The sequence below is a fragment of the Penicillium manginii genome (assembly GCF_028828005.1).
Source record: "Penicillium manginii strain IBT 31320 chromosome Unknown utg000002l:1.0-5564898.0:1.0-5567710.0, whole genome shotgun sequence".
Lineage (NCBI taxonomy): Eukaryota > Fungi > Ascomycota > Eurotiomycetes > Eurotiales > Aspergillaceae > Penicillium > Penicillium manginii.
This window is the reverse complement of record NW_026643103.1, coordinates 700,431-716,612: the sequence shown is the minus strand read 5'-3', so window position 1 is coordinate 716,612 and position 16,182 is coordinate 700,431. Positions and strand designations below refer to the sequence as shown.

Here is a 16,182-nt window from a genome sequence, read left to right as displayed (position 1 = left end):
TGTCTTTTCTCCTCCATTTCTGTGATTTTCTCGGTGTCTTCTGGGTGTGTATGGCTTCAAGTTTTCTGGTGTGTTCCGGACTTGGCTGGGCTGGGCTGGGAATTTAGAGAGGGTATCCTTCATTGGAAAAACAGATTTATTCGATGGGATCTTTATGAATCTGGATAAGATGATCTTTTGTTTTGTTTATTTTTCGTTTTTTATTCTGGATGGATGGATGGATGGATATGAGACCAATTTGTCATGCTTATACCATTTGAATGAAGATGTTGTTTTATACTCCTGGCACTATTCCATATGCCCTCGTAGGACCCCTTCAGGGATGGAAGGAAGGGATAGTCCCATGCTAATGGTAACTAAATTAAACTAAACCACGCCAGCAAGTATGCCGTAGATTAAAATATGATACGAGACCATCATTGGTCGAATATCATTTTGACTCTAGTACCTGACCTGGCCTGATCTGAATCAAGGCGTCAAGCACGACCATTCAGCATTAAGCTCCATGTACAAAAGTACTAGTACAACCCAGTCCCTCAGGCAAAACCCCGCCATTGAAAGAAAACTCGTTTGTCTCGTAGTTATAGCGAAGAAAAAGAATATGTCCAGCAAACAAAGCAATGAAAGGCCGCGATCCAGCGCTGACCAATAAGTCTAACAAAATCCAAAACACCTCGATATGCAAGACGCAAGAAGCAAGACTGAAAGACACACCCATTTACCAGAACTGGCACTATTAGGGTACTAAACAGCCTCCCAATCCATAGCATCAACCATAAACTCCCAATCCGCCTCCGACTCCTCCCCATCCACCTCCTCCGGCCTGCGACACAACTCCACATGCGCTCTAGCCCTAACAAACCCCTCCTCCAACCCGGCAAAAATGCCCATAATAATTTCCTCAAAATTGTAGCTCGACAGTGGCAGAATCTCGTCCCGACTTCGATCTCGGTCGGACTGCGGGTCCCGCCCTTGCTCTTCGGCTGTCATGTCGGCTGTTTTCCATCGGTTGCGGAGCTGTTTTGCTTGGCGGAGGAGGGCGAGGGGTTTTCCGGTGCCGAGGACCGGGGTTAGGGGTGTTGTTTCTTCTTCTAGGGCTTGGAGAACGTTTGCGTGGTAGCGGTGTGTTGCTGCTCCTGTTCCGTTGCCATTGGCGAAGCCGAAGCCGTCGGATGTGGTGGCCGGTCGGCGCGAGGAAACGCTGATATTGAAGATGGCGAGTAAGTGGACGATGGCGCGTTCAAGGAGGGCGTAGTATTCGTGGAAATCGATCTTGAACATGATTTGCGCGTGGGCGATGTCTGCCGGTGAGGTGGAGGTGTTGTGCTCGGCGGGAATTGTGGCTAGTCTGTATGCTTCGGCTAGGAAGGGGAGTTTCCAGCGGAGGCGGGAGACGATTTTCATGAAGCGGGATAGTTCTTCGTGGGCGGGGAGTTGGGTTGGTTGTTGGCGTGGGTTTGGGCGTGGACTTGGATTTGGACTTGGTTTGCGGGGTGAGGGGAAGGTTGTGGTGTTGCGGATGGGGTTTTCGGAGCATGGGCGGCGGAGCGCTGGGTTTGATCTGGTATTGTTTCCCCCTGGGGCCCAGTGTGAGCTGAGGAGGTCGCCCATTGTGACTCGAGCTGTGATGCGATGCGGTGCAGTGGAATGTGGAATGTGGGGAGAGCGCGGGTGGTTATCGGCTACGCACGGGCCGACTTTTATGGCGGAGACTGCGTATAAGAGAGAGTACGTGTCTAAGGTAGTTCACAAGGTGATGCGGATAGTGCTGGAATGTGTGAATCATGGGTAGAGCGAGTGTATTGAACTAGGTAAGATATATTTTCCAAGTTTGTTGACATACTAAATTACTTAGGGCAGCTGCATCTTGAAAAGTATGTAGCCACTCTTAGTGATGCTGGGTATAGTTTGAGGAGAATAGATACGTCTTTTGTGTTAATCTTGGAACATGCTCAATGAAGTTTCTTGTTTGTATTTTATAGATAAGCTACTACCTCGGTAGCATATGGAACTTATCACCTCATGCATTGTCAATAGCCATCTGCGATTGCTGGCAATAAGACCTGGAAGGTTTAAGTAGATAGCTAGAACTTAAAGTCCCCTTCAAAGTCTCATCGGAGAACTCAATTGGACATACTCATACAAATTCGTGCAGAGAAGATTCTATTAATCCCAGACTTTCAAGGTCCTCTAATCAGCAGGCCCTGGTGAGCCTGTGCTTTCCTGTCCTCTGTCCTCTGTTCTACTCGGAGATGTCTGCAGTATCAGTCTCAATTGGAATTTAGTTTGAGCGTGCGGCTGAGAATTGCACTTGAATCATGGACATTCTTTCGGTCTCTTCCTATAAGTATGTTTCCTCGTTCCTAATAGGACCTATTTGGTATTTGCACATCTTTTGATATACTACTTAGGGCCATATCGATATTCTAGTACTTTTACCATACATGCATCGTCCGCCAAGATCGAGACAAAGAGAATACAGCCGTAGCTACTTCGTATGTATGACATACCTGCTATCCCTGCTGCAGCTTCCCATGACCTGTTTGTAGATACTTGCCTATTGACCAGGGACATCCTACCATCTAGAGAGTATCTGATGTGAAACAAACCCCCAGCCCGCCGTATTCCCCCTTAGAGGCTGAGACATTTCCTTCTTGTCCACCATTACCCCTGTTTATCGGCTGGTCTTCGCAATATTGTCCACATTCTCTCAATTCTGAATTCTCCGATTCTCCAAATCTACTCTGCTCAACTCTAGTGAACTCACAGTGTGCGACTTGAGGTTGTATACTCCATTGTCAGGTGACCCAACTAACCCCATCCGGACTAGCCCATAACCTCCGCCCCAGTCAGCTTGTCGCTCCCTTTCGCATCTCCATCTCCATCTCCATCTCCCCTCCTTGAGAGCTTGTCACTGCCTCAATCGCTTCTTTTAAGGCTTCTTGTAGGTTGCCTTTCCTTTTTTAATTCCCTTTTCCATCCCCTCTCGTGGCTCCCCCTCTTATCCGATCATCTGTTCTCCCCGCTTCATCTTTCTGCCTGCTCCCCGAAGACCGCAACTGCGCCGCTTTGGCCTCGCGCTTTCGCGAGCCCGCGCGATTCCTTTTCTTCTGCTATTCTCTAGCGCATGCTTGAGATGTCATACCCTTCTTTCCTTCTTCTCAACCTCCCCGCTCCCTCCGCACTCGCCTGGTCCGGTCAAGACATGCTTCCTCCACCCGGGAGCTGCCGTACCGACGGCCACTCCATCTTGTTTATCTCCAATCCCCGAGCACATTGTCTTTTCTGTCCTCCTTGAAACCATCAACTGCAATACACCGATCTTCTTCCGCTTTTCCTCCGATTTGCTCGATCTGACATTGACGATAAAGCATCTTAGCTCTTGAACACTGTCGTCCGCAGACCTCCGTCGGCTTGTCCAGCAACCGCCCTCACTTTGCTGTTCTAGAATACCATCCGGCTACCCTCCTTGGGGCTTTCAAATCCCCTGGGTTGCGGCAGAAACCGCGAACTGCGCATCACCCACCATTGGAAACCTCTCCGTTGAGATGGATTCATTCGACGACCATACGTCTCCGGGACGACCACGAGACGGAGATTCGTATCTCGGACGAGCGTCCGGAGAATTTCGACGCCGATCTCCTTGTATGACATAATTGTATCTCGTCGTTGCTGAAACTCCTCATTGCTAACTCCTTCCCCAGCCCCCCCAAGATCGTCGCCGTCGCCATGGCCGCTCACGGTCCCCTACCAGGATCGATCGGTATGAACCTTCAGATCGTCGCCCAAGAGACAGCTATGGTCCTCGTGATGGTCGCCCCCGAGAACGCCGACGTTCGCCCTTCTCATCCAGGGACACATACACCCCCTCGACTCGCAACCGCTCACCGCCGGTCGTATACCCCGATCCGCTTTCCGTCGAATTCGAGTTAGAACTCAAAGAATATCGCCTCTGGTGGCGACAGGATCGAGACGCAAACCGAACCACCAATGGCATCAAAGGGGAGCGCGAGGCCTTGGAGGACAGAGAGAAGGAAGAGGCTGAACTTGAGAAGGATTATAAGGATTATCTCATCAAGTTCACTCGAACTTTTGTTCGGAAGCATCGGGATGATGAGTGGTTCAAGGAACGCTACAACGATGAGCTGCGGGATCCCCATCCGCAGCCGCCTCCTCGCTTTCCGAAAGGGAGGCTTTGAGCAATGGGAGCGTGATTTGAACGAAGGCGTATTCGATGAGTTTTCTCTGGAAGGAATTCACAAGAGCGAGCATGACGGTGCCGGCGGTGTCATTGAGAAGGAGGAGGGCGAAACTACTACTGCTGGAGAAACCCAGGGTGGCCAGGATTTAGTTCCAGCTCGTGGAGCGGATCTGCGCGACGAAACCCTTTCCCAACCAACCCTGCTCATAAAGACATTGGCTCCAAATATCAGTCGCGATAAGATCGAGGAATTCTGCAAGGAGCACCTTGGTGAGGGCGATGGTGGCTTTAAATGGCTCAGTCTTGCCGATCCTAGGCCGAAGAAGAAATTCCACCGCATGGGATGGATCATGCTACACCCCGCGGCAGATGCAATGAATGTTGTAGAGCGTGGAGATGGTCGTGATGAAGATGCGGAATTTGGAATTGACCAGGACCACATTGGCAATGGCAGCGCCGTCAACAACACCGCCGAGAAAGCTCTCGAAGCTGTGAATGAGAAGAAGATCCATGATCCGGTGCATGGCGACTTCACCTGCCACATGGGAGTTCATAATCCACCTCCCCTGTCCAAGAAAACACTATGGGACTTGTACTCTGCCCCGAAAAGAATCGAAGCCGACCTGAGTCTTGCACAGCAATTGATTGAAAAATTAGATCAGGAATTGACTGAAGTGTTAGGCTATGATGCCAGTGCAGCCGTCAAGATCGAAGAGCGCGTTGAAGATCTTAAAAGAAAGGGCTGGCTGCAGCCTCCCGTTACTGGCCCCGTTAGCATCAAGCAGGATAATGGATTTGACGAAGATGCCGAGGACGGGGAGTTGGAAGAGGGTGAAGAGAAGGAAGCGCACCAGACCAATGATGTCGATGATATGGAGCTTCTGGTAAAAAAGAAGAACTTGGACTTGATGGTAGAGTACCTGCGACGAGTCCACAATTTCTGCCTTTACTGTGTGTATGAGAGTGACTCGGTCCATGGACTTACCCAAAAGTGCCAAGGTCACCTTCGTCGACCACGCAGCACTCTTTCTAAGCGGGCCGAGGATGTCGCCGATGCTAGCGTCAATGGTGCAGACTTCCCCGCCGAGGACGAGGAGCCGCAGGAGGATGGAGAGTCATCGCCGCAAGAAAGACGCAACCAACGACCCGTTTCGAAGAATGAGAAGCAATTGCAAACTGCTTTCAAGCATGTGAAGAGGTTCGAAGATAGACTGGCTCTGATTTTGGACCCGCAATCTGTCGACTTGCGCAAATTCAACTGCATGGATGACGAAGAGGCCACTGTTGACGAACTATTGGCCAACCACGTTTTGAAGCGCACCGTGAACACCGACGAAGGAAAGCAACTCCGTTTCGACTGCAAATTGCCAAACTGTTCGAAGAAATTCGCGGCTGAGCGCTTCTGGCTCAATCACACCACCGGGCGTGGAGCTGAAGGCCAACCACCCAAGAACCCGGGTCACCAAGCATTCCGGGCGAATATCACGAGCGAGGTAAGTTGTGTTTTTTCCCCCCCAATATTTTAATGGCAGCCACTAACCACTTTTCCAGATGGCACTTGTAAAGAGATTCGCTACAGACCCATCGCGACTCTCGATACCCCATCCTGACCCTAAGAAGAATGAAGACAACCCGTTCGGCCCAGGCGGGTCGTCACACGGACATGGCATGTCAATGGCATATACATACAACCCAGACGTGCCCGGCGGATTCGCAGTTCGAGGTACTGGCATGCCCATGATGTCTAGAAACGGAGGCCCATGGGGCAATGGAATGGTTTCCGGCGACGGCTCCGGTCTCCATCATCCTGGTGCCATGCGCCGCGGAGGAAATATCCGCCACAACCCTCGACCTGGACCGTACGACCGCCGGCGGCCCAACGGTAACGGTCGACTCAGCCCTGTCCGCGTGTCTAACATGTACGGTGCGGGCCGTTACCCTCCCTCGGGTCATCCTGCCGCCGGAATGGTCGGGCACAATCCGTTCCCCGATGCGATGGGTGCAGGTGGTGGGCAGCAGCCCATGCCGCCGCGTGAAGCGGTCCAGGGGCGGAGTCTCAAGAGCTATGAGGACCTCGATGCGGTGGGTGGGTCCGGTAGTGGAGAGCTGAACTATTAGTACTAGTAGTCTCTTCTTGTCTTTGGCTCACTGATGTTGGCATCGCGACTTGACCCGACCTGAACCTAGTCGACGACGTCCTATGTCTTCGTCTTGCTCAACTCGATTCTGTCGATTCTTGCTATTCTGTTCTGTTCTGTTCTGTTCTAACTGGTGTGTGGCGCAATGGATGGAATGAATGGGAAACTTACCGTGCACGGCACGCCTTTCTTTTTTGAACTTTTTCTTTTCTTTTCTCATACATTTCATTTCTTTTTCTTATTTTCTCTTCGATTACTGAGATCTCACTTCTCCCCCCTTCAAGCTCGGGGCTTCTTTACAGTATTTCATTCTTTTCTTTTCCTTTTCCTTTTTTTGGACTTTCCTTTCCTCTTCAAACCCCCTGATTTTGCCATGCTCCAGCGCAGGTGTGGCTTGGACTGGGCCGTTTTACTACTTCTTGTTCCTTTTCGTCTGCTTTTCTTTTCCCTTTCCGTCTGGTATTTAAAATTTCTGACCTGGATCCTTCCCATTTGAAAGTTCGTTTAGCATGTACAATATCATTCGATCGTGAATTGCGCTGCAAACTGTTTATCGTTTCATCTGGAGTTGTAGGGTATTTGTGTTTCAGCTAGTACTGATGGAAGCTGGAATGGAACATCTGCCAGTGGGTAACAAGGGGAAACAGGAATAAAAGCACTGTACTTGTACTAATAGTATGCCTAAGTGCTAGTCTTGGTAGTAGCAGAATGCGACTCGGAATTTTGAGCAAGATTTTCAATTTGAAGGTGTATTAAATCAGACTGGAATTTTAGACTTTCCACGTCATGCTCTATTATTGTGGTCATCACTAACATTAATTCGTAATCGTACATTAGAAGATAGATCAATATGCACATTGAAGATCAGGGTAGATCAGATCAGATCAGTTCATTCCCCGGGCCATCATGGCATCTTGATAACAACCTCCTCTCCAGAATCGCGCCACTCAGCGCCCATCCCTCTGACCCTCCGCTCGCTCGCCAGGAAGAGTAGGAGATAGATATGCATTGCGACTTCGCCCCATGCATACATTTTCAGTGAGAGGGATAGAGAGTCGGGGATGGCAGGTGTACCGGGATGGGAAGGGCGAAGAGGTGGGGAGAGATTGTCTAGATCAGTTGATGCAGTTGAGGGTAGTGAATGGGAGGTTTCTTTCGTGTCTGAATCAATGGGGTCTATTTCGCGTTCGACGATACACCAGACGCCCCAACCAGCTCGGGCGTCTTTTCCGATGAAGTCTGATAGGAAGGACCAGAAGCGGTGGAAGGAGGGTGTGTCCCAGGGGGGTTGGAGTGAGTTGTGTGAAGAAGGGGTAATAGCGGGGGTAGTAGAAGGGGTAGTGAATTGGATGGGAATTCGGAGAGACCAGTAGCCTCGTTCTAGTTTATCGAGATCTCTGGTTTGTTGGAGGGGTTTGTATATTCTTTCCGGCTTGAGCCGCTGAGTGAGCATGGATAGGGTTGGGGTAATGTGAGTGATGAAGGGGGAGGTGGAGATCGGGGGCGGTGGGGGAGTGATTTTGATAGGGAGAGAGTGGAGGAGCGATGTGATCGAGGCGTTGTGAGCCGTGGTTGTGATTTTGGGGGCTGCCTCGGCCTCAGCTTCGGTTTCGGTCTCGAGACGACGGCGTTTGGGGGTTCGCTCGGGGCTGGGCAGGTCGGATTTTAGTGCGACCAGGCTAGCTTTAGCTTGCGCTTCCGGGGGGTGTGGAGCCGGGGTACGAGGACCATCTTCAGGCCTTGAGGGGAATAGGGGTTGCTCTGATGGTTGCGAGTCTGGAATGACGCTGACCAGGCTTTCTAGAGAATTGCAATTGGAGGTGGGGAGGGGATTGCAGGCCGCTGGTTCTGCTTCTTGCAGATGAACTAGAGGCGCCAGGGCCAGTGCCTCGGGCCCGATCGCGTCCAAGCGAGCAGGACTGCAGACCCGCTGAAGATCGGGGGCTGGACCAGTGGTAGAACCAAGAAGTTGGCCCGGGCGAGAGGAGGGAGGGTGAGAGGGAGAGGGAGAGGAAGAGGAAGAGGAAAAGGAAGAGGGAGATTGAGGTCGGCGATCTGCAGCTGCAGGGGAACCGGGATGAGCGGGTATCCCGGCAGACTGCGTGTTGGAGGGAGAAGCAATAGAAGTTGCAATACCGGGGATAGTCGTCAGATCAGGAGTTGCAGGACCAGGACCAGGAGCAGCGGAGATTGGCTGGAAAGAGGACATAATGGCGGCGATCTGGGCATGGTATCGTGCATCATCTCCGGCGCTGGTCGGGGCAGAGACATGGACGAGGATCTCCATTATTTGTCACGCAGGTCGACAGGGGCAGTGACAATGTCGACAGTATCGACAGAGGTCGACAGAGGGTAGTGTCGACAGAGGGTAGTGTCGACAGAGGGTAGTATCGACAGAGGTATCGACAGGGGAGAGTGTAAGTGTATACTGTAGAGGGACTGAGTACGGAGGAATGCCAAGACCGATCGATCACATCCTCCACTTTCTCAACGGTTGCCGTTACCTTCTTCTTCTTCTCTGAACCTCTTTCCACTCCCACATTCCTTCATCATGGCTAACGGTGGGGTGTACCCCATGGATCAGATGCAACATTTGCCTGGTGAGTTTGACATTGCTTATATCTTTGCTTATGGGGTCTGTTATGATCCTCATCTGGGTCTGGGTCTGGGTCTGAGTCCGGTGTTAATCAACTCGACTGGCTACACTCTACTCTGACCTCTGCTCTGCTCTGCTCTTCGCTCTATTGATTTTTGACTTTTCAATTTTCTCTGCTCCTCCTCCTCTCGCCTATCCTCTCTGCATAAATTCATCAAACCTCATGGCATCCACGCTGACTTCCTTGCGCCGGGCCCTCCCGTCGGGAGCTCGGTGCGATCGATCGCAGAACAACCCTCCACCCCAACAAGAGCTGGTTTCGGCGGCGAATTCTTCAAGCTCTTCGGCGGTGGTAACAATAACCCTCCTCCTCCTGCTGCTGTCAAAAAAGCTCCGCGAGGTGAGTCTTACACCTGCATCCCCCACGCTTTACACACGCACGCACACACATACTAAACTTCTCCCCAGATGGCCAGGCTCCAAAACGTCGAGGTCCCAAACCTGATAGCAAACCGGCCTTGACTCGTCGCCAGGAACTAAATCGCCAGGCTCAGCGGTATACACTATCCCCTCGTCTCCAAACCCAACACCTCGTCTAACGTGACGCAGAACCCATCGCGAACGAAAAGAACAATACATGCGAGCCTTGGAGACCGAAGTATCACGGTTACGAGAGGCATACACATCGGAGATTTCCGACGCAAATGTCCAACTGCAACAGCACAAGGAGGTCCTGCAGTCGGTCCGCACCGAGAACGAAATCCTCAAGGAGATCCTCATCGCGCATGGCATCCACTACGAGCCCGAGCTCGAGCAGCGTCGGGCGGAGCGCCCTCCTGTCCCATTCCAGTCCAGCCCCGTCGCCGCCAGCAGCGCAGGCTCGCAATCTGCCGGCCTCGCGACTTCAGTCAGCAACCATCATACCACCCCGGCAACCTCCATCTCCCCTAGTCTGAGTCCTACTGCCGGCAGTGGTGTGATTGGTGGTCTTGAGCACCCCGACATCTCGCCCCCGATGGCCTTTGCTCCCCCACAACAGGTCTACCACGCTGGCCCTGGTGATAGTATGGGTGCGATGGATCGGTCCGCCTGCCAAGCGGCTCCTCCAGTCCCTGCGATGGGCGGCGTCTTCGAGAGTGACCCACAACTCCAGATTGACTTTATTCTAACGTACGCCACATCCTTTTTACCCAGATCCCCAAGCGTCCCGTTCCCGTTCCCGTCCCCGTTTACCCCCTTTCAACCCCATCTGTACACTGCTAACCCCACAAATAGTTTGGAAGGACCTTGTCGAGAACACACCGACTATCTCTGTCGTCGCTCTGTCACCGAGGCCGATGATGAGGATATGCCCTTCTCGGGCCACGCCTTGATGGCTACCTGCCCACCACCGAGTTATATAACAAACACAACACCCGAACAGCCCTATCCCCATAAAGCGCCAGATCTACCGCTCGCAAATCTCGGCACGCTCCTCAACCTCAGTCGCCAACTCGTCACCGATGGCCAAATCACCCCCATCATGGCTCTGCAGTGCCTCAAGAACCACGAGCTCTACCCATCCCTCAGCCGCGATGACATCAAGATCATCATCGAAACGCTCAACACCAAAGTCCGCTGCTACGGCTTCGGCGCCGTCGTCGAGGATTTTGAGCTAATCGATTGTTTGAGCAGTGTCCTGGGCACCGATGTTGACTTGAGCATGATTCGCCATCGTGACGATGCGATTTACTCTTGATTTGACTGACTCCTCTCGAATTCCCCCAGGCTGGGAAAAAGGAGCCCCCAATCAAAAGCGAGCTTTGCGAAAATTAAGAAACGATTACGAAATTTCATGTCTGGAAAATCCCTTTGCTTTTGGCGTGTTCTTGTGTGTACTATTCTAGCTTAAACTGTTGAGAGTCGGTTTTTATGGTAACAGGCCGTGGGCCTGACCTCTTCTTCCCTTCTTCCTTTCTTGATTATCTCTCTTCGAACACTCTCTTTTCTTTTCTTTTCTCTTTGAGAAATCCCATTCTCAGATTCCCTTTTTTCTTCTCTTTTCCATCTTTACTTTTACCACCCCTTTCCTTCCATTGGATGGCTTTTTCTATGATACTTTTACCTTTCTTTTCTTCTGTTCCACTCAACTTCGTCTCCTCAATTATTTTCTCCTTCTCATCCTCTGTTGGAGATTTACAGATTTGAAAACAGTCAGATGGGTACCGCAGGAGACCATTCTGCGTCTATTTTATCACCTGATTGTTTGTCATTTTTCTCGGACTGAAGCCAAGTTACTCCTTGGCTGCCAATGAGACTTAGTATGCATCTTCCAGCCTATTCACTCGTCTAACTTGAACTCTTCGGTATTCCGCCATACACCCCGCCTATTTTAGACTCGTCATGGCTTCCCCGCTGTTACTACCCCACACATTCCTCCACCCCGAACTACGCGTGATTATCATGATGAACATGGCGACTATGATATCTTTCTATGGTCATGAATCTGGAATAAAAATAGGCATTAATATCGGCACGATCAATGCTTATTTTAGTTCGAAAACAGGGACATGATGACATGATGTTTACTTAATTCGGGGGACATTGTTGACCGAATGTAGAAACCCTGGACAAGTTACTCATTGTGTCTGGGGAAGTTGAGAAGAGGTCGGAAAATAGGGACAAATAATATTATGGTTCTTGAATGAGGTAGTCTTGCAATTCGAATACAAGTACCCATGAGGTTGACGCCGTAAATGACCTATTTTGTGACACCAGGAACAGCCACCTGTCCATGAATACAAGCAACGAAGGAGATACCCAAGTAATTTATGAAAGCGCACATCACTCCAACCTCTCCAATCTTAGCGTGAAAGGTACGTGGTCTCTGCCGAATGTCAAAGTTCAAATCCCCTTCAAAACACTCAACCAGGGCGCGATGCGTCTCAGAAACAAGTAATCCGCTCTTCTCCCGATAATTCGGGAGATATGCAGCATCTCGGATATCCCAGGTCTGTCACTGGGCATCGGGGAGAATAACAAAACCGTGTACACCGCTTCACTGGGCTACGTCAATCTGGAGAGCAATATCCCCTGCGACATCAACACAACCTTTGTGCTGGGGTCCCTCAGCAAAGGTATAATAGCTGCTTTGGTAGCCTCCCTTCACGACGATGGTACCATTTCCTCGTGAGATTCTCCCTTGAAGACCCTGCTGCAGCTTCTTGTCGAAACACTTCTAGATAACTCCGGTAAGGCGCCTGAATATCTCACTCTGGCAAAACGATCGGCTGCAATCGCTTTACAAGAGGTGAAGGATATCAATAGGAGTCTGGCTGCGGGCCGAACTATCGAGACTACTTCCAGACCACTGGATGTTTACGTCGGTAGATACTTCAATGAAGCTGGTAATTTCTTTATTGGGATAGAGAAAAGAGGTGAGAACAGTCTTCAGGTTGTGTATACGGGCAGAAGTGCGGATACATTTAGACTTCTTCCGTACCAGGAAGACAGTTCTTATTGGGACTTTGACACACGCCGAGGCTGCAAGGCTTGCTCCAGAGCCTATTTTCTCAATAGGATATCACATTATCAAATTTAATTCTGATGTGAATGGAACGAGCATCGCTTGCCTTTGGTGGCAGCATCAGCCTGACCTGTCAGAACCTGGGGAGATATTCAAGTAGACGGAGACGGGGTTTGAGGGCATCCGGGCTGAAATATGAGAATTTCCTACTATTTACTATGTGTCTTTATCACTGTCATGAATATTAGCGGGGATGTTTATCTACAGCTGAAATTTGCACGAATATTACCACAGTATAACTGGCGCTGGTAGGCGCAGTTGGGAGTAATCTACAAGACTGGAAAGAATGACGTGGAAACATTGAATTCAAGCACAATCGTGACGGATCATCGTTATCAAACTTTTCAACATATGCACATCCAAGGAGACGGAAAAAAGAAAATAGTAATCTAGGATCTAGCCCAGACAGAAAAAGCACATTATCGAATGGATATCTCCTCCTCCCTCTACTCCTCAGACTCCTCAGCCTTCTCCTCCTCCTCGATTTCGGCCTCCTCATCCTCGTCAAAGGTGGTGGCGGGGACGCTGTACAGACGCAGAACAGACTTGTTGGGGTCCTTGATGAGGACGTACTTCTTGACAGACTCGGCGGGCTCGTTGGCATCAAGCTCACGGATACGGTCAACGATCGTTCGGACAATACCCCATCCGTTTCCGAGGTTAAGGTTCATCTGGGTAGCGAACTCCTTAGGCTTGTAGCCGACAACGCCAAGAACGACGTGGCCAGCAGCGGAGCGGGGGTTGGCGCGAGACACGAATCCAAGCTTCATGCCGTCGGCCTGGGCCAGGATAGCCTGGGTGGTCCAGCGGGCGAGCTTGCAGGAGTTGTTCTTCATCTCGGTAGCGAGGACGGCACCACGCTGGGAGACGAGCTTGGAGCGCCAGTCCAGGGCGTTGCCGGAGCCGGGGGCCTTGCTGTCGAACTCGTTCAGGGCCTTGACGATGAGTTGTTGGTCGGCACCGCCGGTGGGGTTCTTCATGACGGCGTCGACTTCGGTACGGACGACCATCTGGAGGGGCTCCTCGTCACGCTCGAGGCCGAGGTTGAACTTGCGGTACTTGTAACCCTTGGAGGCGAGGGGCTCGGTCTCCTCAGCCTCGTTGTAGAAGGGGTTGGGCTGGGCGAAGGAGACCTTGGCCTGGTCGTTCTCGGTGACGGTCTGCAGGGCGAAGTTGTGGTTGATGAAGGTAGCCTCCATGGCCAGGGCGGAGGGGGTGTTGATCTGGTCGTGCTTGGCGGAGGTCTCGGAGACCTCGAGAGGAGCGTCGTAGGCGTTCTCGTTGACGGTGACCAAGTCGAGGGAGGCGCCGTTGCGCTTGTCGAGGTAGATCTTGTCGCCCTGGTGGACGATGACAATGTCCCAGGAGTAGACGGAGCGGGTGGCGCACATGAGCATGGAAAGGATGTCGGAGGTAGCGAAGACGGTGGCGGCGTTCTTCTCGGCCAGCTGGTGGATGACGGGATCCTGGGAGGTGGTCACATTGTAAGCGGCGCGGTCGAGGGCCTGGATTCTGCGCTCGGCGTTCTTGACGGGAGGCTTGTCGTAAGAGCGGTCGTAGTAGTGGAGGAAACCGTAGGTCTCGAGGTCCTCGCCCTCGGGAGTGTCGAGGTTCAGCTTGGAGAGACGGGTGAAGTCCACCTCCTCGAGCATCTGCCACTCAGGGCGGATGTTGACAGAAGCCTCACGGGTACGCTGGGGCTTGTCATAGTCCTTCCAGCCGAAACGACGGCCACCACGACCACCACCACCACGGCCACCACGGTTGTCGTAGAAGCGGTCGTTACCACGACCACCACCGGCACGCTGGAAGGCACCGCCGCGGCCACCGCGCTGGCCCATACCACCGCGCTGGCCACCACGGCCACGGAAAACGGTACCACCGCCACGGCCGAAGGTACGCTTGGTCGAGGAGCGGGTGTTGTCAACGACGGAGAAAGAGGACTCGTCCTCGGCAGTGGCAACGGTGAAGAGACTGCCGGAGCCGGCGCCGTAAACCTGTTGATCTTTGTGGATGAAAGAAAAATAGTCAGTGTGGGTTCTCAAAGTCGATCATCAAGCCATCAAGAAAAGACTGGCCAAAACCAAAACAAGAAAAATGATGAGAGGGTAAAAACACAGCAGGAAAAAAACACACCTCTGAAGTTGCGGTTGTACTGCTGGCGACCCTGGCGCTCACGGTCCTTAGATTCAGCAGTCCAGTCGGCCATACGGCCCAACTTGTCACCCTTGGAGAAGGGGGCATAGGGGACGCCGTTCAGCATGTTATCGGCGGAAGAGGCAGGGCCCCAGGATTCCTCCGAAGGGAGGGCGGCCACGAGATCCGCAATCGAAGTCGGAGCCATTTTTGCAGCAATTGAAGATTGGTGGAGGAGGTTTGGCTTGGTGGGGGGAGGATTTGCGGGAAGTTTTTGTGTCGCGAGGCACAGCCACAACATCCACGGGAGTCACTAGCCACAGCTTTAGTCACGGGCCAAGCCACAGCCATGGGAACCACCAGCCACAGTTGACCGAGCCAAGCCACAGTCACATGAGATCACGTGTATAATATGCTCGTTTGAAGTATATCCAAGCATCTGCAAGTATACTTGAGAATACTTGAGAATAGACACTCAGATCTAGGAAATAAAGTACAATTGGCATATTGATGGTATAGGGTGACAATTTCTGGACTCGGTGAGTTGGTTCAATTACTCAACCCCCTTCTGGATGCCCCTCTAGTATAAACGCAGCCACCCCAATTAATGAACTTGGCCACAGACTGCCAGTGCCTCCCGACAGATTTACTAGCGCCGATCGCAGTGAACCACCTTTCTGGCTTGGCCGGCGGATTATTGTTCGCTGTACTCCGTACTCGGTACGAACTGACTTCTTTCCTGCAATCAGCGAAGAGAAGCTTATCACCCGCTGTTCGGATGGACATGACTCCGACTCCGACACTCCATCCTCCTCCCGCACTATGCGCCTATGACAAATTCCTCGATACATCCATTTTCCTCCCTAGGTGGATAGCAGAAGGTGACAGTGCAGATTTGCTTTTGTTGATTTTATCAATTAAGGGCACCTCCACTCGCTCGTTCGCCGGAATCTCCCTGTTCCTTGCAGTGGATCTGCCTCTTGGCATTAGCACGGCCATTCGATAGATATCACTGGATATAGATCTGACTCGCCAAACCAGGCTTCGCCCCCCCGGAATGCAGCTCCACTGATAAGAGCACCACTCGATCTGACCACCAGGAAGAACGATGGAAATACAAGCCCCGCTAACTATTGGCTCCCGACAGGAGTTTTTAGATTATGCTCGAACATAATTGCCCCAAGATCGCGCTTGGACCAGTAGTGATCGACGGCCAAGAAAAGGTCGCTTAGGGCAAGCACAGTCATCGCGAGCCTCGGTTGTCGATCACAGATTAGATCTATGGGCAAATTACTGGCTCTTCTACTCCGTAGAGAGCGACACTATTGTTCCTGCATTCTCCGATTCTCTTTGATCCACCCTTTCATAATGGTGCTTCTCCGAGTGGACAATGCTCTATCTATACTTTTGCTGATCCTTTTGTCTGCTGGGATTGACTCTTGTCATAGAAACTCCTGGTCTATAGCTCACACCATGACAACCTCAGACACCGAGGTGACTGATAAGGCATTTTGTCTGTGTACATGGTCACTATTCAGAATGGGGG

At 51.6% G+C, this 16,182-nt stretch overlaps 5 protein-coding genes across 5 annotated transcripts; 2 read left to right on the top strand and 3 right to left on the bottom strand.

Moving 5' to 3' along the window:
* Window positions 1-744: 744 nt before the first annotated feature.
* On the bottom strand, window positions 745-1,611 carry N7533_001555 (uncharacterized protein; the record flags this gene model as incomplete). Its single annotated transcript, XM_057098205.1, has 1 exon — window positions 745-1,611. The coding sequence occupies one exon, from the start codon at window positions 1,609-1,611 to the stop codon at window positions 745-747; it is 867 nt and encodes a 288-aa protein (XP_056963341.1).
* A 1,516-nt stretch (window positions 1,612-3,127) lies between these two features.
* N7533_001554 (putative arsenite resistance protein Ars2) lies at window positions 3,128-6,319 on the top strand (the record flags this gene model as incomplete). The annotated part of the gene is made up of 5 exons (XM_057098204.1): window positions 3,128-3,192; window positions 3,372-3,645; window positions 3,705-4,120; window positions 4,167-5,694; window positions 5,753-6,319. 5 exons carry the CDS (start codon window positions 3,128-3,130, stop codon window positions 6,317-6,319), a joined length of 2,850 nt encoding a protein of 949 aa, XP_056963340.1.
* A 924-nt stretch (window positions 6,320-7,243) lies between these two features.
* On the bottom strand, window positions 7,244-8,626 carry N7533_001553 (uncharacterized protein; the record flags this gene model as incomplete). Its single annotated transcript, XM_057098203.1, has 1 exon — window positions 7,244-8,626. The coding sequence occupies one exon, from the start codon at window positions 8,624-8,626 to the stop codon at window positions 7,244-7,246; it is 1,383 nt and encodes a 460-aa protein (XP_056963339.1).
* Window positions 8,627-8,890: 264 nt separating this feature from the next.
* flbB lies at window positions 8,891-10,673 on the top strand (the record flags this gene model as incomplete). The annotated part of the gene is made up of 4 exons (XM_057098202.1): window positions 8,891-8,939; window positions 9,225-9,335; window positions 9,404-9,491; window positions 9,545-10,673. The coding sequence occupies 4 exons, from the start codon at window positions 8,891-8,893 to the stop codon at window positions 10,671-10,673; spliced, it is 1,377 nt and encodes a 458-aa protein (XP_056963338.1).
* Window positions 10,674-12,946: 2,273 nt separating this feature from the next.
* N7533_001551 (eukaryotic translation initiation factor 3 subunit D) lies at window positions 12,947-14,844 on the bottom strand (the record flags this gene model as incomplete). Its single annotated transcript, XM_057098201.1, has 2 exons — window positions 12,947-14,505; window positions 14,637-14,844. The coding sequence occupies 2 exons, from the start codon at window positions 14,842-14,844 to the stop codon at window positions 12,947-12,949; spliced, it is 1,767 nt and encodes a 588-aa protein (XP_056963337.1).
* Window positions 14,845-16,182: the final 1,338 nt, after the last annotated feature.